The sequence below is a fragment of the Neolamprologus brichardi genome, chromosome 1 (genome assembly GCF_056152115.1).
Source record: "Neolamprologus brichardi isolate AB-2024 chromosome 1, ASM5615211v1, whole genome shotgun sequence".
NCBI lineage: Eukaryota > Metazoa > Chordata > Actinopteri > Cichliformes > Cichlidae > Neolamprologus > Neolamprologus brichardi.
In genome coordinates, this window is record NC_142104.1 from 40,032,162 (window position 1) to 40,055,540 (window position 23,379).

At 42.0% G+C, this 23,379-nt stretch overlaps 1 protein-coding gene across 1 annotated transcript in view; it reads left to right on the forward strand.

The window, feature by feature from the left end:
* Positions 1 to 2,116: 2,116 nt before the first annotated feature.
* The window catches only part of map1aa (microtubule-associated protein 1Aa), a 56,590-nt gene continuing 35,327 nt past the window's right edge, over positions 2,117 to 23,379 (forward strand). Inside the window, exons 1-2 of the mRNA XM_006804452.3 lie at positions 2,117 to 2,433; positions 3,121 to 3,222. Of these exons, the coding sequence (XP_006804515.2) occupies positions 2,178 to 2,433; positions 3,121 to 3,222 (358 nt within the window). The 5' untranslated portion in view covers positions 2,117 to 2,177. The remainder of the gene's footprint in view (positions 2,434 to 3,120; positions 3,223 to 23,379) is intronic.

The following is a 23,379-nucleotide window of genomic DNA, read 5'->3' on the forward strand; positions in this document are numbered from 1 at the left end:
TCTCACAGTTGAAGTGTACCTCTGGTGCAAATTACTGACCTCTGTCATCATTTTAAGTGGGGGAACTTGCACAATCGGTGGCTGACTAAATACTTTTTTGCCCCACTGTATTTGTTGTATTCTGTTGTGTTTGTACTTTTCTGCAGTCTTCTTGTTGCCATCGATGGTCTGTATCTTGGTGACTTCCTTTATTAGTTGTTTTCTAACATGCTTGTTTTTTTATTTCCTTTCCCTCCTCTCCGTATTTTCTGTCTCAGCTCAGTTGTTCCCACCCAATCACATCCTGTGTAGATCTAGTCTTGTTTTCATTGGATGTTGGGTTTTCCACCTGTTTGACTGCTTGCATTTATTCTCAATGTTCCACCTAAACTTCATAATTTTACATAAAAAATATGTTATTGACATTTAATAATTCTGTTATCCATCTATCCATCTATCAGGTACGCCCACGTGTAATCACATCAGTTAACCTGACATGAAGTGTGAAAGTAAGCTTACAAGAAAGACACAAACAAAAACCTCCTTTTCTGATTTCTTAGTTTTTTGTATATTTGTCACCCTTACGTGTTTCAGATCATCAAATAAATTTTTCAATACAAAAGGGAGTTTTTAAATGATGGTTTCATTTATCCAGGGAAACAGGCATCTAAACGGGGCCTGTATGTTAAAAAGCAACTGGCTCCTAAATTCAATACCTGGTTGTTGCAACAACTTGGCAGTTTTCACATTGCTATGGAGGAACGTTGGACTGCTCTTCTTCGCAGAATTGTTTTAATTCAGCCATATTTGAGGGTTTTCCAGCAGACCTCAAAAACGTATTCACCAGCTTGGTTCTGCCAGAAGTCTCTTCCTGTTTTAAGAAAGTTTTTCCTCCCCACAGTTGCCAAGAGTTTACTCTTAGTGGACAATATAATCATTTTCTGTAAACATAAAAGTTGAACTGACAACAGTGGAGTTCATATATATGATATTATAGAGGAATTGTAAAGACCCACACTATAGACAAAAATGTCTGGATGCATGCTCAATCAGGAAATCCCAAAAAGTTGATTCTGTTCATCTGGACGTTGTTACTGGGAGAAACATTTCATCACTCACTTTACGTGAAAAGGGAAAGACCATCTCTGAATGGAAGAGGGGGCCTAAGGATGCATCTGTGGGACTCATGGCCATTGATCACCAAGCACTGATCAATGGCCATGACAATTTGCATATTAATGATGAAGAAACTGATGTTCTCCCAGCCCACTGTTCCCTCAGTGGTGCTGGTTTCAGTCATGTGCAAATGTCCTGTTTATAACATTGGAAAATGCAGTCAGCTGACACTGACGAAGTCACCTGGATGATGACAGAACTTTCTCCCACTGAAAACGTCCTGATGAACAGAATCAACCTTTTGGTATTAATGAAAATCTCACTTCACTGCAATTTATTGCATCTCTTCAATGATTTGTTAACAAGTTGTAGAATAGGAGCAAATACACGCCTCAGCAATGCTAATACTTTTCTGCAGAGTTTCAGATTTGTTGTCATGTATAAGGACAACTTGCAACTTTAGTATTGCTTCATCATTCAAATGAAGCCTAAAATAACAGTTTTCTGTGGTGACTGTGAGCCTTTGTTGTCAGTGTTACTCTGTGCACAGACGAAGCATTGTTCTATTCACAATCTGAACAAAGACATGTCAGTTCAGTAATCAGAGGCACACTGCCTGGTACTCACAGTCACACAGATATAAATAGACACTTTGTTTGCCACAAATGTTTTAGTCCCAGACACCTTTGTCTAAAAAGTTAATACAAAAACACTATGAGGGCTATTGTAAGTGGCATTGATTGGACTCAATACACACCAAAATCTTTGGTTTGAAAACAATTATTTTGTTTAATCAAACATCAACAGTTTTATGAATATTTTCACACATTTGAAGATAATAAATCTCTCTTTTCAAGAACTCTGTGGAAAAGCAACTGACACTTTGATACTGTAAAAATATTTTTTTAAGCTTCAGCTGCCTCATATAGGAAATATGATCAACATAAATTCTCATATCCCTCTCTTCTTTCTGTCCAATGGCATGCTGCAACATCAAATAGCAACATCACCTGGGATCCAATCAAGTGTTTAGCTTCTTCTGAGCCACGCCCATCACTCCTCCCACCCCATCCTGCACTGTCATGGTGCTTGCTCTGGATGCAGTTGTCATGGAGATGGAAAAGGGCTCAGCGTCCATTAGTGGCACTGTTACCATGGAAATCTCTATCTCAGCCGCTGCCTCTGTGGAGCAAACAGAACCAGAGGAGTCTGTTCAGCACCGCGGACAGCATCACCCTGGAGCTGCGTTCCAGCATAGAAACTATCGCATATTGATCGTGATTGGAGAAATTTCCTGCAGCCATCATCTCGAAGCTGCCAGGAGACAGATCTCACAGGGTAAGGCAAACTCAAGTGGTCGGTGACAGCGGAGCAGGGCGATGAAACAGCTTGGTGTTTATATAGTATCTGTTCCCACTTAGTTTCTTTAATGAACTCATAAAAACAAGAAGTCAGATATTTATTGGTAAAAAATCCAGACGCAGTCAAATTTTAATTAGCTGCATAAGAGTGCATTAACTTTTAATAATTCCCCTCAATCTAAAAGCACTGCAGTGCAAACTTAGGTAAAACTTCCATAACTACAAATCCAGTTATTGCTAAAATATTCTTTGTAACAAATGCACAGAATGGCACCTTTCACTTTTTTATTAATCCAGCTATTTTATTATTGAATAGTGCACATAAGCAGCATGTTAATGTTGTAGTTTTATCGTGTTCAAATGTTAATGCAGCAATAAATAAAATGTACCAAATACAATATTAAAGGGAAATGTGTGCAGTAATTAATTTTACTTATTCTTTCATTAATACTGCCACTTCTTCTTCTCCTCATAAGAACAATGAATAGCTTTGTTTGTTTGTTTTTAATTGTTTGTTTATGGCAGTTTTGGTCTTCCATAAATTTAGAAAAACAAACAAACAAGCAAAACTTTTCTCACTGTCAGAGAAATGTAGTAAATTGTTGTGAGGGCATACTAGACTCTTGATTCTGAGCATTATTGCTGCTGTGTGTTCTAAAAACAGGTTTACGCTCCTGGAGCGTTGAGCTGGCTGTTTTTGACCTGGATAAAGAGCTGCAGCTGTTTGAAGCCAGGCACACTGCACAGTTTTCCTCGCAGGTCAAAGGTCAGTGTGTTCATTGTTATCTTTAATAAAGTTGACAGCAAGAGGGATTTTTTGGATTTTAAAGGTGAAAGTGTGACACAGACAGAGTGTGGCATGCTTTCACCAGCACGTACCGAGTCTATACTTGCTGCTGTTTGGGATGTGCCGGGCTTCAGGTGAACTTTGCATGGACTTTCTGAACAGTGTAATCGCAATAAGAGCTTCACTCGCCTGTACCTGTCGTGCAAAGAAATACTGGGATTTCAGCTAGAGCAGCTCATCTGCTATTTGGAAGGTTGGCGGTTCAATCCCTGGCTGCTCGAGTGTCCCCGGGCAAGACGCTGAACCTCGGGTTTCTCCGATGTGCTCAATGGAGTGTGAATGTTAGATATAAAGGACCAACATGAGTGTGTGAGTCATGGGTGAAAACGGAGCGCTCGTGTAGAAAAACACTATAATAAGAACCAGTCTGTTTACAGTAAACAAGCAGTCCATCATTTTCCCCTTTACTATATCTCTAAAGTATGTGCAACTATATTTCTATACATAAAGGATATCAGCCAACATATTGTCTCCAGCTGAGCTCTAAGAGAGTTCATCAGGTTATCAGTTTGCACGCTTCTGTTTACTGGAACCCTGAGACCTGTCTCAGTGATACAAAACCATTAAAGCCAGTTTTTGCTGGGAGCTTATGATGAATGACTCACAGACTTTGGTTCTTTTGAATGATCTCTGTGTCGAATTAGCAGAGAAGAACCTGGCTGTTCGTGTGTTATCAGACAAAAGTGAGAACAGGACTCTTCAGACACCAAAATATTTTTTTTCTAAATAACAATGTCGTCAACCATGATATCATCTGCTCTTTTGGCCCATGAATAAACCCATATTGCACAAGGGTAAACTGCATTAAATTCAAGTTGACAGATTAAGATGTATAGATGACGTGTTCGTGAAATGAAATCTGTGGAACCTTGAAGTCTTTCCAGCTCCGCATCTTTTATGGCTACATTATAAACGCTACATAAAAACATAAGTTTGTGATGCAATGCTAAGAGCATGCTCTCATCTCTTTGATTTCTTTACTGATCCATTGGGATATATCCTAGGAGCTGATGACAACATAGCTCTTATTGATGATGGTCTCACGTGCAGACTGCATGTCACACTTGGAATCAATAAAGGCTGAATCCGAGTGGTTTTACCCCCTGCTGGGGTGATCGAAGATCAGGACGTGCCATCGGTGATGAATGTGACTCTTGCTAGGAAAGTATCTGCTTTCTTTGCATTCACAAAGAAATGTATCCTACCCACACTCAGCTTTCACTCAAGCCTAGCAGGGTCAGATGAGCTGTTCAAAGGAGTGTGTTCGCTAAATAAATGGAACTCAGTGTTCAGCGTGGATTTTAAACATGGATCCTCCCACACAGTGTATTGGATGGTAGTCTTATGTGAAGAGTGGAAATATGTACATTTACTACAGCACACATACACAAATTTGGCTGAATTTTAGTCATATGGCCCGAGCTCTATGACACATTTCACTGGTAAATGGACATGTCTTCCAAATGCTGTGCCTCCCAGCAGGCTGCAGGTTACTTAATGCTTTTCTCTACTACTACTACTTCTTGTACGGATCCATCCAGCCTGAGGAGGAGAATTTTTCTGCTGCTGGCGAGGAGCGATAACCTTGCCACTCCTGGGAGCAGTCTTATTTCAGCTATATTAAATTATTAAATCTGTATCTACTAAAGTGCCATATTTTCTACACATGTTTGAGCTTTATTTCTGTTAGTTTAGCCTCAAAAGTCAACCATTTGAACTAGACTGCCATGTCACTTTCACTCATGCCTCCCACAGGAGGAATCTGAACGTGTTTGATGATGTCGTCACTTGTCATGCATCAACAACCAACATGTCAGTTAACCTCAAGCAGATAAAAGACCTCAGCTCAGTTTAGTTGTCAGGCTGACCTAAAATTTAAGACATTCAAGGTTCTGACTTTGATGATCTTTTGATTATCCTCTCGTGCCACAGTGAGAAGCAGGTTCTGGTATTTTCTGTAGAGCTGTCAAAACGTAGCAGAACAAATCACATCCCCACCCCATCAGCTGCAAAGTCAACACATAAAAATGGAGAAAAGCGTAAACTGTAGACCTGCTAAACATTAGCATCCGAATCATGACCATGTTAGCATGCTAATATTAGCATCTAGCCAAAAGCAATATGTGTATTTTACTTGTTACCTGGTATAAAGTACAAAGTATGTGCTACCTCTTCAAATATGACCGTAGGAGGAAACTGTTCATATCCTTTTACACAGGCAAAGTGAACAATAAGGACAACAACAGCACTCACACGCAGTCAGAGGGCACACTAGCATAACACAGAGAGCTAAACAGCTGATAAAGAGGAAATGTAACGAAGACGCACTAATAGACGCATTTTTTATGTCCCTACGTACAAACACACACACACACACACACACAGAGGATTGTGTTTCAGTATTTGCTGAATTTGTCTACAGCCTGTAAAATAATATGTGTCTGTCAGATGTTGCCCATAAGGTAACTGAATATGGTCTAAGAGCTTATCCATGCATTCAGTCCTTCAGAAAACTGCATTAAAGCACATTACAGAATCCACTCGCTTCCACTTTCAATTATTGTATCACAGGTGGTGTTCTGATAATTCCACTTCTGCTTGTGTGTTCTGTGGTTAATTCAACCTAAGGGTAGGCTTACCCTCTGTACCCCATGAGCTGCAGCTCAGTGTCTCAGGGGAAGCAGGAAATTATGGGAACATGCTTCAGTTTAAGACATGTCGGTTGTCTTGTGTTTTCTCAAGAACACAGAGCGATTTTTAAATCCAGAGTTTTTTGTTATTGGGCCAATGTGAGGACAACAAAATGAGTAAAAAGACCTTTATGTGCACTAGAGAGACATTTAGCCTGTATAGCAGCATTCACTGAACCGCTGACAGCAGTAGCACATCCTTCAAACAGCCTAACATATTAAGACACAGTCCTTGGTATTATGTAGTTTTGATATTTATCAGTAAATCCAAATAAATTTCTATATAATTTCAGTTATAATACACAGGCTGTCGAGCCGACTGGAAACCTTTACAGATTTGAACTGGAATGGATTTGGCATTGACCGATATCCAGAGAAACACTCTCACCTGTGGGCATTATTAGAAGCAGCCTGTACGCTTACCTGCATATCTTAGCACCCAGATTCAAATTCACAAGCCAGGGACATGAAATTACCCCTCAGGTTGGGATTGTCTTAAATTATAATATATAGCTTCTGTTATTGAGGTTACTTTGATGGATTGGGAATTGATTTGTTGATACACACGTTACGCTCTAATGAGTATTTATAGCTGTGCACTAATGTGTGTTTTTTATTTATTTTTTATATTTTCAAATTTGACATTTAAGGCAAGGTGCTTTTTTGATTTCTTCAGCTACACTGGGTACACTGACATCAGCGGTTTACTTCAAAATAAGTCAGCCGAGGCACTAATCAATCTTTGCATCGAGAGGAGGGAGAAGGTACTGAAACTGTGTTGCACTGTGAGATACTGTCTGGTTATAGTGGCCATTAAACAGATGCGTGTTGTTCCTTTTCCCTTCAAGCTCTGAGAGGAAATGTGTTGTTTTATGTTTGTGTTTCTTCATCTTGCCAAACCTCTGGGAAAGCTCAGCTCACAGTTCAGCTGCTTGAGGATGAACTGGGCTGCTTGCTGGTATGCAAAGGTCACATTGGGAAATCGATCAGACCCAAGAAAAAGAAAAAACAAGAAAAAGTGTGTTTTCAAAAGGTCGAGGCTAGAAATCGAAGGTCTGTCTTTCCGAGCTGTCCTCCAGTGGCTTTTCCCCAAATTCCCTGATTGTGTCTCTGATTTGTATTTACCTTTCAGGAAAATCGCTTACACCACCCACAAGGTGTTTGCAGGATTGGCTTTCCAACCCGTCATACTCCAGCTCCTCCTCATCTGTGCCTTGAATACTAATGTGCAGCTGGTGGAGAAGGAGTGCACAGTCATCATGGCTGAAAGGCTCACACACTGAAAACACAAAGGAAAATCTATAAGAGAAAGAGGCTGGACTGCTCTGATTGGTTTATATGAATGTTTTGAGAGATCATTTCAGATGTTCATGTCTATTATTTCTTGGATTCATATTTAGTGATACAGCAGCACGGCTTCATGGCATTATTAACCTGTTGTCTGCAGCTTTGTCCATCCATCCATTTTCTTAAGCACTTATCCAGTTCAGGGGGGACGCCTGTACCAGCTGTCACAGGCCGAGAGGACCTGGACAGGTTCTCAGTCTTTTGCATAGCTAACACAGAGAGGCAGACAACCATGCTCACATTCACTCTTACAGCCTAAATGTCTCATCAATCAGTTTTTTGATGGATCACCAGAAACTTCATACAAGATGAGGCCTATGATCTTTGCCACTGTGTTGACATTTGCCTGAAAAATCTTTGAAACCAGCATTTTTTCTAATATTGGTGTTCCTTCTTCCTGATGTTGCTGTCATTGGGAACCGCTACATCAATCACTACGGCCGTCTTCTTCTGCTTGTCTACCACCACTATGTCCGGTTGGTTAGCCATCACCATTTTGTCCGTCTGTATCTGGAAGTCCCACAGGATCTTAGCTCGGTCATTCTCCACCACCCTCGGGGACGTCTCCCATGTTGACCTCGGGACTTCGTGGCCATATTCGGCACAGATGTTTCTGTAACCATCAGAGTGGCAGACAGAAAGGATCCACGAAAGGGTCTCCAGTATGAAGAGTTGGACAGCACTAGGCCCCGACATGGTTCACGCCTACTGGCTGAAGATCACAAGCGTCTGGCAGTAACAATAAACTGCAAATGCTAGTAGATAAGAGACACCCAGAGTGAAGGGACTGAGAAAGCAGAGAGCAGTAATATAAGCAATGACAGAACTGACAGCCCCAAGAAGGGACCGGTCCCCTCCAACTACCGGCCAATAACCTACCTCAGTTCCACATGAACGCTCCTGTCAGGCATCATAGTGGCTAAGATGAGCAGGCACATGGGTCAGTACATGAATGGGGCACAGAAAGGGATGGGCAAGAATACCAGAGGCACAAAACACCAGTTACTGGCAGACCGAGCAGTCAGCTGAGACTGCAAGACTCGGCTGACCAACCTGTGCTCTGCCTGGATTGATTACAAGAAGGCCTATGACTCAATGCCCCACACCTGGATCCTGGAATGCCTAGAACTATATAAGATCAACAGGACCCTGAGAGCCTTCATCAGGAACTCAATGGGGATGTGGCGGACAACACTGGAGGCCAACTTCAAGCCCATAGTACAAGTCACCATCAAGTGCGGGATCTACCAAGGAGATGCTCTGTCCCACTGCTGTTCTGCATAGGCCTGAACCCCCTCAGTGAGATAATTGACAAGACTGGCTACGGACACCGACTATGGAACGGAGCAGTTGTCAGCCACCTCCTGTACATGGATGACATCAAGCTGTATGCCAAGAGTGAACGAGACATCGATTCACTGATCCACACCACCAGGATATACAGCAATGACATTGGAATGTCGTTCGGGCTGGAGAAGTGTAGTCGGATGATAACAAAGAGAGGGAAGGTAGTCAGAACAGAGGGGATCGAACTACCGGAAGGCAACGTTGCAGACAACATTCATTGGAAAACCATGAAGAGGCCGCTGGGAAAGCTGCAACCACCAAGTACCTGCAGAGGGTCAGGCAAGTCCTGAGGAGTCAGCTGAATGGGAAGAATACACCTACACTGGTAATCAGATTCCCCACTGGGATAATCGGCTGGAACAAATGTGGAGATTGAAGCCACTGACATCAACACGGAAGCTCCTGACCATGCATGGAGGGTCTCACCCCACATCCAGCACCCCAAGACTGTACGCTGAGCAAAACAAGGAGGTCGAGGAGAATTTCACCACTGATTTATCAGTGATGTCCGATAAATGGATGACTGGAATATATAGCTTATAATTTTAACAGTGTATTCTATAAAATGGAACTATATATGCCAGATGTGGTGTGATGCTTCATCAGAGCTCTACAAAACGTTACAGTACTCGTACTTTACCAAACGTTTGGTGGCTAGGTGTGCAGTTCATGCTTTAAATGCATTCACTCTTTAGATTAAGAAATATAAGAGATCAGAGTTTGAAGAGGCACCATGGTGTTTTAAAATGAGGGAATTTACATCAGTAGTGTGATCTGTAGTCTTGGCAGAGAGCAGTAATATAAGCAGCGACAGAACTGACAGCCATTATTGTCTCAGTGTGATAACACCTGGACCGATGTGTTTACAGACATCATTTAATTGTGATTTTAAAAGCTGTAGGTTGCAGCCGTTGCTCTAACACTGTGTAAATGTAACAGCTGTTATTCCAGTGTAACATCCCTCTGTAAACTATTAACAGTGAGAACTACTACAAACTATCTAATGTATGAAATGGCTGTTACTTAAACCATTATATCATCCAATAGTGTCAAAATAACATCAAATTGAATTTAAACATACTGACAGAGTTAATTAACACTAGTCTTTACAGAAGAGCATTACCTAAAAATCGACACCTTCTTTTATTCTGAAGCTCATTAAAGATGCAGATTCCCAGTTGTCTCTGCAGTATCGACACACTGCTGAGGCTCTTCCATCATGATGTAATGGATATGACGCACGTAATCAGAACATCCATCAGTGTGTATGCATTAGTGTCTCATTCCCCAGCGTCTGCCCTGCTCAGTGGTGATTACTGATTGACCCGTGAGGCACACGGACAGTCTGGCAACGTGAACGATCGCATTTCATCTCAAGAGAGGAGGAAGATGATGAAGGAAGTGCCAGTAATGGTGTCCATGAATGCAGCTGTCGCCCACATGGTGCAATTAATAAAGACTGGGTGAAGCTGTGCTTCTGACTGATGGCGGTGACTCTCAGGGGAAATGCAGTAACATTTAGTGAACGTAATCTCTGGGTCTATACACACAAACATCAACACACACACTGTGTATCAGATGTTTTGCAACCATGAATCCATACTTATGCCAGTACATTCCATAAATCCATGATCCAAACATCACTGGACAGTAATTCACATTTATGGCAAAGATGATCGCACCAGTGCAGCTTTCACAAATAATCAAATTCCAACCAAAGACAAGAAGTTACAAATTACAACCAAATTTCCCCTTGTGGGACAATTAAAGAATTATTCTATTCTATTCTATTCTATTCTATTCTATTCTATTCTAAGTAATAATGAATTAGATTAATTACTCTTTCAGTCAGCTGAATTCCATCAGTTTATCCCAAATACAATGTAAACATTTTTAACGTCTTAGTTAATAAAGCCTGTGTTACAGTAACTCTGCTAAGCACTGAGACATAAACAGAAACTTCTTTTTTTCCATTTTTCTTTCTTTCACCTAAGGGTCACCTGTACCATATTTGGTCAAAGACCACCACAAACCAAATCCACTTGTTATTATTTTTGATATTTTTGGTTGCCAATAGATGTGTTGAAAGCACTGCCCCTGAGTCTAAAGACTGGTGTTGGATGGAGCTCTGAGTGACCAGGGTGAGGCGGAGATGGGGATGAAGTGCGATACATGACTGACTGTTTGAAAGGTAGAATGACCACCGTGCACCAGAGTGGAGGCTGATTGGCTGATTGGCTCAGAGATGGCTGAGTCTGACAGCATGGGAAAGTGGAAGTGATGTAAAGAACAGACAAGCACTCCAACACTCAGGAAAGCAGGCAGATGACAGAAACAAGTATTCGATCACCTTGAATCACCTGATTGAATACTTGGTGGGGTACGAGTTAGCAGCCACATCTGTGACACATCTCAAACATCAAACACACAGGGATTGTCCTCTTTGCAGATTTTGTTTAAACCCTTAAGGTTTCTAAGTAATCACTTGGATGCACAAAGCTTAAGCTGTCTTTTGAGCTGCTGTGTGGGATTAGAGTCCAAACAGTGGCTGGGCTGCTTCTTTGTTGCCTTGGCCGTATGATTTGGGTTATTGTCCCACTGGAAGACCCACCCACAACGCATTTTCAATGCGTGAAGCGAGGTTCTCATCACAGGTTTTTCTAACCTTCCTTCCTAAAATGAAAGGCAGTTGCTCTGTAACCTTGGTAGAACAACATCTTCAAAGCGTAGGGATGGTGTTCTTGGATTTAAAACTCGAGTGGCATCTAACCGCATCTCCCAAGCCTCATTGGACTGGCTCAGGTGGTCAAACTTGGTCACATGGTCATTCCTGAGCAGCGGTGCTCTGTGGACACTGCAGGATTTCAAACTATGATGACATAATGTGCTACCAATGGTTTTCTTGGTGACTGTGCTCCCAGCTGCTTTGAGACCAGTAACAAACCTAATATTGAAATAACAGACTGCTTATTACTTTATAAGTGGTTGCAATTAAATTCAGCAGTCCAAATACTTATTTGCTCATGATGGAGAAACCATCTGTATCCCAGAGAGACAGAGTCTGCTTCCAATGCCCCTGAAACCATTTAAGATTTTTATGATCCAAACTGACAAAAACCGGGATACACATAGACTCACTAGACCTCCACAAACTCCTGCTAGAATAATGATGAGTAATGCCATCATGTTTATGTGCTGTTCATCAGAGAGTTCACAATCTAATCCAAATCCATGAAATGTAGATCTGAGGTCTCAACAGACGACTGGAAGCCTGTGCCGCAGCTCGTTGTAGAAGAACACCTGGGGACTTGTTGTAAACTGTGCAGTTTTTAGTTTTATTTTGTGTTTGCCTTTAACTATGAGAAATATAGATAGTTGTTGGCTCTCCTTTTGTCCCGGTGGTTAAACTTTTGTTTGTTTGGTGCAGATTAATGTACAGTTGAATATGTTAATGAATGAAGAGGAAAAATTGCAAATGCAATTTGAAAATTCGCTACTTATATGATACATTTTGTTGCCATGTTGACAAGCTGTATGTATTCTTTTCAACTTTTGGCAAACGGGTGACTCGAATCTGCTCTCTGAAAGGCTCCCAGCAAAACAATGAATGTCCACACACCCACCGGTATGTGCCAGACTCTTGTTCCTGCGCAGAAAGCATGTGGAAGAAGCGGAGCAGGCAGTTTTATCTCTAACTCACTAACAGTATTGATAATATGGTGCAGTTACAGGCCTTCTCAGCTGCTAATGCAGACCTGCATGAAGGAGATTTCTCACTTAATAAAAGCTTAACACGACTCAGAAAAACTCCCTGGAAGCTAAAATGTGTTCATGTGGGAATTTATAAAGCGTGAGACTCTTTGCACTGGCCTGTGAATGAACTCAGCGTCAATGTCAAACGTGCCACCCTGCTGTACACAAACCCACACTCGGGGTCTGAGTGGGTGTTCACAGACTGTGACGGACAAAAAAGCAGGTTGAAGCTGACAGGCACAGATGAGTGATGCTGCTGCACACACACACACACACACACACACACACACACACACACACACACACACAGTAATGCTGTTTTATTAACCAGCTTTTTTTCTCTTCTATAATCTTTAAAACGTTTGATTGTGATAACGATGATGGAGCAACAGCAGGGCTTCTCTCTGCACAAACACTCATCTGTTTCTGTCTGAGGAGGCAAACAACAAATCACAGACGGACGTGCTTTGAAAAGCAATGCGTGTAGACTCCACCAATGAGCAGGAAGCTGATTCTGTGATGTTTAAACTGCATCACTGTGAGTTTAACATTTTTATGACACAACCTAAAAATCTCTCTGCACAATAGACAGGGTTGAATGCAAGCAGATTAATAATTCAGCCACCGTCATTGATCTGTTCCTCAGAGGGTCTCCTGGTCCCTGTCGACAGCACACACCCACATACTGACACACAAGCTTGGAGAATGTCAGTTAAGCTGTTTTTCCTTAAAAGCTTTTGCAAACAGCTTTATGTATTAGGAATATTAGAAATTAGCCGACTATGAAGCTTTGTCTTTCACTAAATGACGGCTGATGTGAGCTGCACGATGAAAGAAGAGAGTCTATTGATATTCTGGTGATGTTGTCGGGTTGGAGGGTGAATATACTCATAGCTACGAGTTAATAAGGTGCAAACACTCCATGTAGTGTACTGGAATCCAGTCCAGCCGCCCCGCTGTGTGCAATCAGACGTTCAGAAGCTTTTAATATTGTTTGTTTTGTGGAAAATCTTTTCTTATATATGCAGCAGGGATACAGAGAAGGGCACTTAGAGAGTGCAGTTCTGGACCATGGCCAGTACCCTGGCTCATCGTTTTAACCAAAGATATCTGGAACAGAACCGAAGTTTAATGGCTTCCTCCTTTCCTCGTGTTCCACCTCTCCTCCAGGTTTCATGGATTTCAGCGTCCTAGTTTTTGTGTAATTCTGCTGTCAGACAGGAGCACAGTCAGCGCAGGCAATAATAAATCTGTCGAGCCTTCATCTTCTTAGTATTAGAATAATATTACTGTGGTCCTCATTTTTAATGTCAAGAGTGAATAATAACATTTAATCTAGAAGATTTCTAAAAAGATAACAAAGCATCTCTGTACTTCAGTGTAGCACATTTTACCATGTGAAGACATCTGAGACACTTTCAAATCAAATCAAAATGTATTTATATACCACATTTAAAAACAACAGTGTCGATCAAAGTGCTTCACAAATTAGGAAATAAATAAAATAAGACAAATTTACCAAACAGCAACACAAGACAAACTTAGAAGCCAACCAAATGATGGTCAAACTAACTTAAGTCAGAGTAAAAAGAGTCTTTAAATGAGATTTAAAAGCCTGAATCGACTCAGAAGAGCGAATGGCAGTAGGGAGATTGTTCCACAGTTCAGGAGCTGCAACAGCAAATGCACGGTCACCTCTGGTTTTCAGCCTAGACTTAGGTTGCATTAAGAGCATCTGGCTCGAAGATCTTAGTGCTTTTTTAGGATTATACAAATGGAGAAGTTCTGTCAAATAGCTAGGCGCCATATTGTTTACGATTTTATAAGTGAGTAAAAGAATTTAAAATCAATGCGAAATTTGACAGGAAGCCAGTGTAAGTTAGCTAAAACCGAGTCATATGATCATGCATCCTGGCAGCTGATAAAAGGCGTGCAACAGCGTTCTGTACTAATGCAAACGGTAGAGAGAGGAGTGAGGGAGGCCTAAATAAAAGGAGTTACAATAGTCCAATCTAGTGGTAATGAATGCATGAATAAGCTTTTCAAGGTCCTTGGGGGAGAGGAAAGGCTTAGCTTTAGAAATCTGACATAGCTGATAGAAGCTGGATTTAACCACAGTAGATACTCGTTTCTCTAATTTGAAGGAGCTATCCAAGAGTACCCCAAGGTCTCTTACAATGTGGGAGAGGTAGCTAGCAAGGGGGCCAAGGGTATCGGTTAGCTGGTTCAGAGGGATATGGCTGTCAAAGACAATAACTTCAGTTTTACTGTCATTCAAAGTAAGACAGTTTTGAGATAGCCAGGTTCTGACATCATGAAGACAATTAAACAACGTATGCAATGGATCTGTGACATTCAAACTCAAAGGAAAATAAATTCGAGTGTCAGGTTCAGGTAGAAATACTGGGTTCTGTGGTGTGTTCCTCAAGCTTCTCTTGAATGGTTTTGGGGTTGGGGGCGATCTGCGTTATCCTGCTCAGGAGGCCAGCACACGGGTGTGCTTGGACTGCAGCAGTGTATAACTGGATGGTGACCCAACGTTTCACAGCAGATTTGATTAAAACCAAATACTGCAATTTTCAGTTTTTAACCACACACGTAGGTTGTTTATTTACATTTTATTGAATTGTTTTTCTATTGATATGCTAGAACAACATTACAGGTAGTTATATTTTGGATGATTAATCAGAATCAAGGAAGAAAAAACATGAAACAAAGCATGGTTCTCTTTGGTATTTAACACTATCAGCATGCTTCTTTGTTCTCCGGGACGCTCTAAAAATAATTTATTATGTAAAAGCTCAGCACAGCACATTTAAAGAAAGCCTTGTGCTTGTTTTTGTCATGATCCCGGGCCATGTTGGCCCAACATTCTTAGTTTTCATGTATTTTTGTAATTTGTTCTTTATTTAGGCCATGGTTCCTGGGTTGCTCTGTTAAGTTGTTCCTTATTTGATTTCCCCCTTGTGACTTTTACCCCCTGTGTGCCCCTCTGTATCTGTGAGCCCTCGTCTCTCCTCCTTGTGTTTTATTCCATGTTTCCCCAGCCCGCTATGCCTGTGCTCTCCTGTCTCTCTCTCTCCTCCTGTCTGCACCTCTGTGTACTTCCTGTTTTACTTTGACAGTCTCCCGTCAGTGTTGTGTTACTCCTGCTGTGTCTCATCATGATTATCTGTGTCACCTGTGTTTCCCGTGTGCTCCCACTTCCCTCATTAACCCTCTGTGTATTTATGTGCACGTCTCCCTCAGTTCGGTGTCGCGTCGTCAATGTCTCCTCCCCGAACCTGTGTGCTTTTCTGTGTTCCCTCGGTCCTCAGTTAGCATTCCCAGTTTAGTTCTGCTTCTTTGTGAAGCCTGCAATAAAGCAGTGATTTTGAGTTCAGCTTTTTGTCTCCGTGAGTTTTGTGTTTGGGTCCTCATCTGCCTCCACACAGCCAGTTCATGACAGTTTTATTTTTATTCTTAGATCCCACTAGAGTAGCTTTGCATGTTTCACAATTCAAAATAATCCTTACCTTGTACCTCTCCTTCTTACCTTCACTTGTATATGTGCCGATGTCGCTATTTGAAACTTGGCTGTCTTTCCTGTGGGCGTGCACCACTACAGCAGCATATATCTGACAGAGAAATCATGAACAGCGTAACAGGTTTACTTTAAAGGAAAATTAATTGAAAATGAAGTTACATGTTTCGTCTTGTCCTGGGCTGTGACACTTCCACACGCTCATGCACACATGTTAATTCAATTCAATTAAATTCAATTCAATTTTATTTATATAGCGCCAAATCACAACAAATGTCGCCTCAAGGCGCTTCATAGATACAGAGAAAAGCCCAACAATCATATGACCCCCTATGAGCAAGCACTTTGGCGACAGTGGGAAGGAAAAACTCCCTTTTAACAGGAAGAAACCTCTGGCAGAACCAGGCTCAGGGAGGGGCGGCCATCTGCTGCGACCGGTTGGGGTGAGAGAAGGAAGACAGGATAAAGACATGCTGTGGAAGAGAGACAGAGATTAATAACAGATACGATTCAATACAGAGAGGTCTATTAACACATAGTGAGTGAGAAAGGTGACTGGAAAGGAAAAACTCAATGCATCATGGGAATCCCCCGGCAGCCTACATCTATTGCAGCATAACTAAGGGAGGATTCAGGGTCACCTGGTCCAGCCCTAACTATATGCTTTAGCAAAAAGGAAAGTTTTAAGCCTAATCTTAAAAGTAGAGATAGTGTCTGTCTCCCGAATCCAAACTGGAAGCTGGTTCCACAGAAGAGGGGCCTGAAAACTGAAGGCTCTCCCTCCCATTCTACTTTTAAATACTCTAGGAACAACAAGTAGGCCTGCAGAGTGGGAGCGAAGTGCTCTAATAGGGTGATATGGTACTACAAGGTCATTAAGATAAGATGGGGCCTGATTATTTAAGACCTTGTATGTGAGGAGCAGGATTTTGAATTCAATTCTGGATTTAACAGGAAGCCAATGAAGGGAAGCCAAAACAGGAGAAATATGCTCTCTCTTTCTAGTCCCTGTCAGTACTCTTGCTGCAGCATTTTGGATTAACTGAAGGCTTTTCAGTGAGTTTTTTGGACATCCTGATAATAATGAATTGCAGTAGTCCAGCCTGGAAGTAATAAATGCATGAACTAGTTTTTCAGCGTCACTCTGAGAAAGGATATTTCTAATTTTAGAGATGTTGCGCAAATGGAAGAACGCAGTCTTACATATTTGTTTAATATGTGCGTTGAAGGACATATCCTGGTCAAAAATGTTAGAAAGCTCAGGTTTAGCAACTGTGTTCTCACTCAGAATATTAAATAAACTATTTCACCCAGAATAGAGTTAAAAGCAATACTCAACTATCTCAGAAACACATAGACCCCCACACACTGAAAACCCATGTAACCTTGGCCAGCTGCCCTGTGTGTGTGTGTGTGTGTGTGTGTGTGTGCTTCCATTTGTGAGAGAACTGAGATGATGTCAGAGTGAGGGAGAAGAGAGCTGGAATAGCTAAGACATTTCAGGGCAGAGGAAGGCGGCTCGTCTGGAGAGAAGGGCGCGGCAGGCCGGGCATCCGAGCCGTGCGGCTAACAGCTGTCTGACATTTAAAGGAGCCTGCCGGTCATCTGAGAGGATGCTGCATCAGTGCTGTGGCTGTGATGCACTTGAGTTGCTCTAACAGGCTTTTTGCGCCGACATTAGAAAAACAAATGCGAGCTTAGGCAACACCCTCTTGGAAGAGCACTCAGAGTAAGCAGAGACCAGCATGCCCGACCTACATAAACATATGAAGGCGTTGCTCTTTTGAAGATGTAGCAATCAACATTTTAAACTTTATGAAATAATACGTGGCTGTATACATTCACGGGGCACCATTATCTACTGAAAATGTCACAAATGAATTCATTAAGCCCACTCCTTAGTTACTGTTGCTATGTCAATCAAAATTTCAGCTATAGCATTAAACACATTTAGCTTAGAGAATGGATGCAGCTTTTTCAGTGTAACCTGTAAAACTATTATGAGCTCATCAACCATGAAGTACTGATCTGTTACTAACGGAGCATCAGCAAAGTTTGGGCAAGCAAAAAAGGTCAAGCTAAGACACGCCCCCACCCCAAATCTTCCTTTGTTCAGTTCTTTGCTTTGGTTTGGCCCGGGAGGAAGAGCAGGTCGTCTGTTAGTCAAAAACACTTGATTGATTGTATGAAGGAGTTACCCATGTTTGGGGCTCATATAGGTTAGGCCATGTAGGTGCCATGGCAGTTCAGCCCTTAGAGGGCCTTCTGCGGCCAACATACAATAGGCTTGCCCATAAAAACTCATAGTTACCCCACAGTCCCACAGTTCACCCACACCTACCCACTGTGGGTCCACGGGGGCACGTTCACTGGCAAATTATTAGGAAATGTGACTATTGTGGACAAGATGAAACTACAGATTTATTACATTGTCAGGAATACGACGCTTGAAGAAGGTGATTGATTCAAAATCTCAGTAACATGGAAGTTAAAAGAACCCCGGTTCAGAAATCTGCCAAATCAAATCTGTGCTGCTGCTAATGTGGGAACCCTTGTGAGTAAGGGAGCATTTGAAAGTAGTATTTTTTCCATATTCCATATCAGTTGGTGGTGGTAATGTACCATGGTGCACATCTGGACTCCTGTACTGGCGTGAAAGGGAGGCCACATCTGGGCCCTGTAGAGTAGGGCGGCTGAGTGTGGGCACGCTGTGGGTATGCTGCAAGCCTACTGCCTGCTTACACTGTGAGATTTCACTGCTTCGTGTAGGCAGCCCACAGCCAACCCACAGTGCAGGCCCATATGTCTCCTATTTCACATCAGCACTAGGGCCAACAGTGGGCCGCCTACTGTGGCTCTACACAACTTCCAAGCAGACATATATTCTGGGTATTATCAATGGGTTCCTGCACAAGTTCCACAGAAAGCTCGTCTGTTTTTGTGGAAACTCTAAACTACTTTGTTCATGTGGCTTTATTTACGTTTGAGTTGCACTAAATCTTACGGCAGTACAAAGTGCTTCAAATACTTATTATAGCACCTGCAGGGTCGAGTACTTCTTTAGTCATAGCAGTCCAAAGACGATGAAACAACAGTGTCATCCTGTTCAAGTGTCATCTAGTTTTTCCTCATCAGTTTTTTTTTAATCAAAGAAAAACATTTTATGTTTGATCTAAAAAAAAAAGCTGCAGACGTGTTTTTGTTTCGTTTTTTTGAAACAAATCATTAGTGAAATGTTTAGACTGTTCTAAGGGTCAACGAAGCACACCGCTCAATAGCATCAGTCTTAGTAAAGTGTTGTGATTCATGGTTTACAGTGGCTCAAGCTGGCACAACTCAGAGTCTATTTTAGTTTGTCTCTGTCCCACCCAGCAGCTGCTGTTTGAGTCACAGCTGTTTGAAAGATCCCCTTCCCAGAACAGACTATCCACTTGTTCTGCATTAAATGATAATGTTTATTGAGGACTATATCTATTCTACTAAACGACATATATAGATCGACCACTTCACCAAACTTGGCAGGTGGGAATGTAACGCAGTGAAATTCAATGTTGTAAAAAGAGAAGCTGTCCCAGCGGGCGCTGGGGTCTGGGTCTGGTCTCAAGCTAAAATTGAGTGGTGACATATAATGACTCATTATTGCTGCTAATCTTAATATTATTGTTGTTGTTCTGTCGAGTAGAAGCTTAGTGACATGTAGCAGCCAAAGTAACATTTTCCATTCAGTTCAATTCAGATTTATTTTTGTCACATTAACAGTCGCCTGAGGGATTTCATAGAGTAAGGTAAAAACAGCCAGACACGCCCTATGAGCAAGCGCTTGGCAACGGTAGGAAGGAAAAACTTGCTTTTAACAGGAAGGGGTCTCTGTAGATGCTCAACACTAAACAACTACTGCAACACAAACATGTTGCATTGTTTTACAGATTAGACTTGGATGATGGGTCGTGTTGGTGACGTTTGTATGTTTCTAGCACTTTAGTTGCAAAGGCACGATAACCTGAGCGCTCGGTGCCAGTGAAGAAGCCGGAGCAAAATTTATTATGAATGTGTGGGAAGAACCCCACAGTGGGGATGCACAGGTTGCTATTTCTCCTAATCCATCCAGGCCAGCAGTATAATGACGTTTACATTATAAATCTGTGCTGGGTCACTTGAATCGCTTGTGTACGACGGGCTCCTGAACGCAGCAGCGCGGCGGTTAGCTCGGTGTAGGTGTTGAAGTGGAGCAGGCCGATGCTGCCTCCGTCCTCATCCGCAGCAGCAGCACCAGCGCCCCTCCCTCTGCTCCATCCACCCCGCTGAAAGACGGTAGGACTCTTCATCGCTTGTTCTCGCGTCAGGCTCTCTCTCACTCACATTCTGCTGACAGATCCGCTTCTCGTTCGCGCCCGAGAGGCTTCGTAGTTATCCGTCGTCCGCGATACTGTAGACGGAGAGGATGCTTTTGGAGAGCGGTGGTGTTTTTACACACGGCTGCTTGTTTGAGATCCGCAGACGGTCGGAGCCGCTGGACGAGACTCGTCGGCACTGACAGTAACTACACGTGAGGCCGTGGACTGCAGCATATCATGTGAGTAAATACTAATACTGCATAGCATATGGCTGCTGCACAGCGGTTCTACAAGCTGAAACACTATTATACGCATACGGTGGCTTTTTATTGGAAGGATGGAGGTCATGCATCCTGGATTACATCTCAGCCGAAGGTGACCAAACGACTTAAAATTTGTGTGCGTGTGTGAAAATCCTAAAACATCTTCTTACAAATGCAGTTTCCCATCTGGGTTATTCATAGTTTTAAAGGAATTATCATGTTTTCATAGATTTTATTGGAGAACTTCAGAATTCCTTCAGAAAATATCAAATTTAAGAATAACGACTTAAAAATCCAGATTTAAACTCCTGCTCATTTTGCTGAACTAAAATTCACCAAACCAGCACCAAGGCCATGACCTCGGTGTCTTCAGCAGCATTCAGCTTGGCATCACTTCATTTTCTTATCACAGGACAGTGCCATTTGTTTTGATCCAGAGTACACTGTCAGTAATAAGGGTAGAAGACACAAATGTAGCCATTAGGGCTAATCATTGGATATCCCAGTAACTATGTATATGTTTTCAAGGGCCACAAAGGCAGATGTGTTTCCAGCCTCAAGCCTGCTAGCAGCCTGTCTTACTCGTGTTTACATATTAACATCCAGTTTATGCTCATTTGTTAGTGAAGCGACTGCTTTCAATTCACTCGAGTAAATTTGGATGACCTGATTTTTAAGAAAGAAAAGGCCCAGCTCATCTTCTGACCTGAAGGCAGCAGCTGAGGCCGGCTGTGAGTCTCTCCTGTGGCCAGGCTGCAGCAGCTTTGTTAGCTCATGTGAAATCTGTGGATTAGACTTCACTCTCCAAATAACACCACGCCAAAATGATGCAACAGGCTAGACAAAAATGGTCTAAAATTAGAAAGGTACATGCAGACGCACGGACAGCTGTTTTAATCCAGAAACAGGGAAGGAGAAGAAGATTAATTCCAGCCGTTAAGCTGTTTTACTTACATAATAGAAATGCTTGGGAAAGATAAACACGTTTCTTTGGTGATACAGCTAATCCATGGATATCCACTCCTGCAGTTTATTAATAATTGAAATCATTTATCGCACAAATATATCCCCTTTAGGTTTCTTTACTGTTCGTCGTAGCAGAGCCAGTGGTAATAATTTAATTATTAATCATCCAGAAACTCAAGGTAACATATTCCATAGTGGATTCATATTCAACAGACAGCCACAGATGTGGTTTCCAGCCCTTCAAATGTACCATCTGTTTGTTTAATGTCACACTAACCTGAATATCTTTGGGCTAAACTAAATAATCATTTTCACTTCTGATTTGAAAATTCTTCCTTTTATTTTGATATTTATCCTAGAAAATGTAACAAAATATTGACATTTCCTTGAACACTTTTCCTGACTTTCTTAAACCCTGCAGACAAACTGGACAGAGCTACTGTGACATCACAGTAGCTCTGTCCAGTTTGTCTGCAGGGAGTGGTAGATTGATAACTACCAATCCATCACTCTTTGGATTGGTAGTTATCATGTTGAAGCCTAATTGTTAGTGCTTTGACAGTTGCCAGTGTTTTACCAGCTAATATCAGCAAGCTGCTCAGACCACCAGTGGGCCGATGTTATTGGCTGACCTATTATTGGTCTATCGGTATACACATTAATGACAAACAATGGCTCAAAATTAAAAAGTAAAGAGGAGACAGGAGGGAAACCTTTCACTCATGGTGTGAGTGTTGACGTTGCATAATTTGTCACCAATGCCACAAACACAAAATCTAGCTGATCTCAGCACAGCTGGACAAGTACACAAATCATTAAATAACTACAAATAACAAATGTTAGTTTATTTTCTGTGTCTGAAAGAAAGAAATAATCATTTGCTGATATATTTGAATATTAGATTTTTAAAAAGTCTTGAAAATCTTAAAATTCAGTCAGGTGCCCCCAACTATAGATGGGCTGGCTGTGAATTCATCACACAGATGTCATTGGTGCTCCAAAAGGCACCAGCAGCAAACACGGAGACAGGTCTAATTTATTTACTTGAATTAGCTCTACAGATGGCCACGCCCCCAACGTTAAAGGTTTACAAAGGAATTAAGGTGCATACAGTTTTTATACCAGGCTCTAAACGTGGTTACTTGTTCTGTAAGTCAGGGATTTGAACGTGGAAGTCTGTGGGGACTCGTTTTTCTGGATCAGTCTCAAGTGGCTGTTAGAGGATCTGCATGATATTCTCTGCTATTTAACTCACTGATTGTACAAACACATTGAAGTTATGAGAAATTGCAAACATCATTTGTGTCAACTAAACAAGTTTGTTGTATAGCTGAAAGCTACACTGCCCTGTTAAAACCCTGGCCTTTACTGCGCTCTGTGTCTTTGAAACGTCCTTGAGCTGCTTTTGTCCTGCAGACTGCAGGATGTCCACACGCACACTGAGCACAGCAGCTCGGGTCACTGGTGACCGAATGCCGCCGGATTCTTGTTTCATAATGTCCAAATCCAGCGGATCAGGTTTTATTCTTTGGGTTATTAGAGGTTTGCACAGACTCACCGTTCAACAAAGCATCCCTTCCCCAAGTAACCCCCACACTGCCCTGCACTGTGCTCTGTGAACTCCTGTAATGCCTTAGGGTGAGTGAGGCGTGCGTGCTGAGATCAGCAGGATGGGACGGGGTGCGGTCACACTGGATGTCCAGCAGTGGGGATAGCACCACACTGATAAAGCTTTGGCTCAGACTGACTGAGACTCAGCTTCTTTTACAAACAGACAGTTGTCAGTGTCATACATTAAAACAGCAGAGGTGCAAGGGTGCTGCTACTTTGCCTTCACATTCAAAGATCACAGG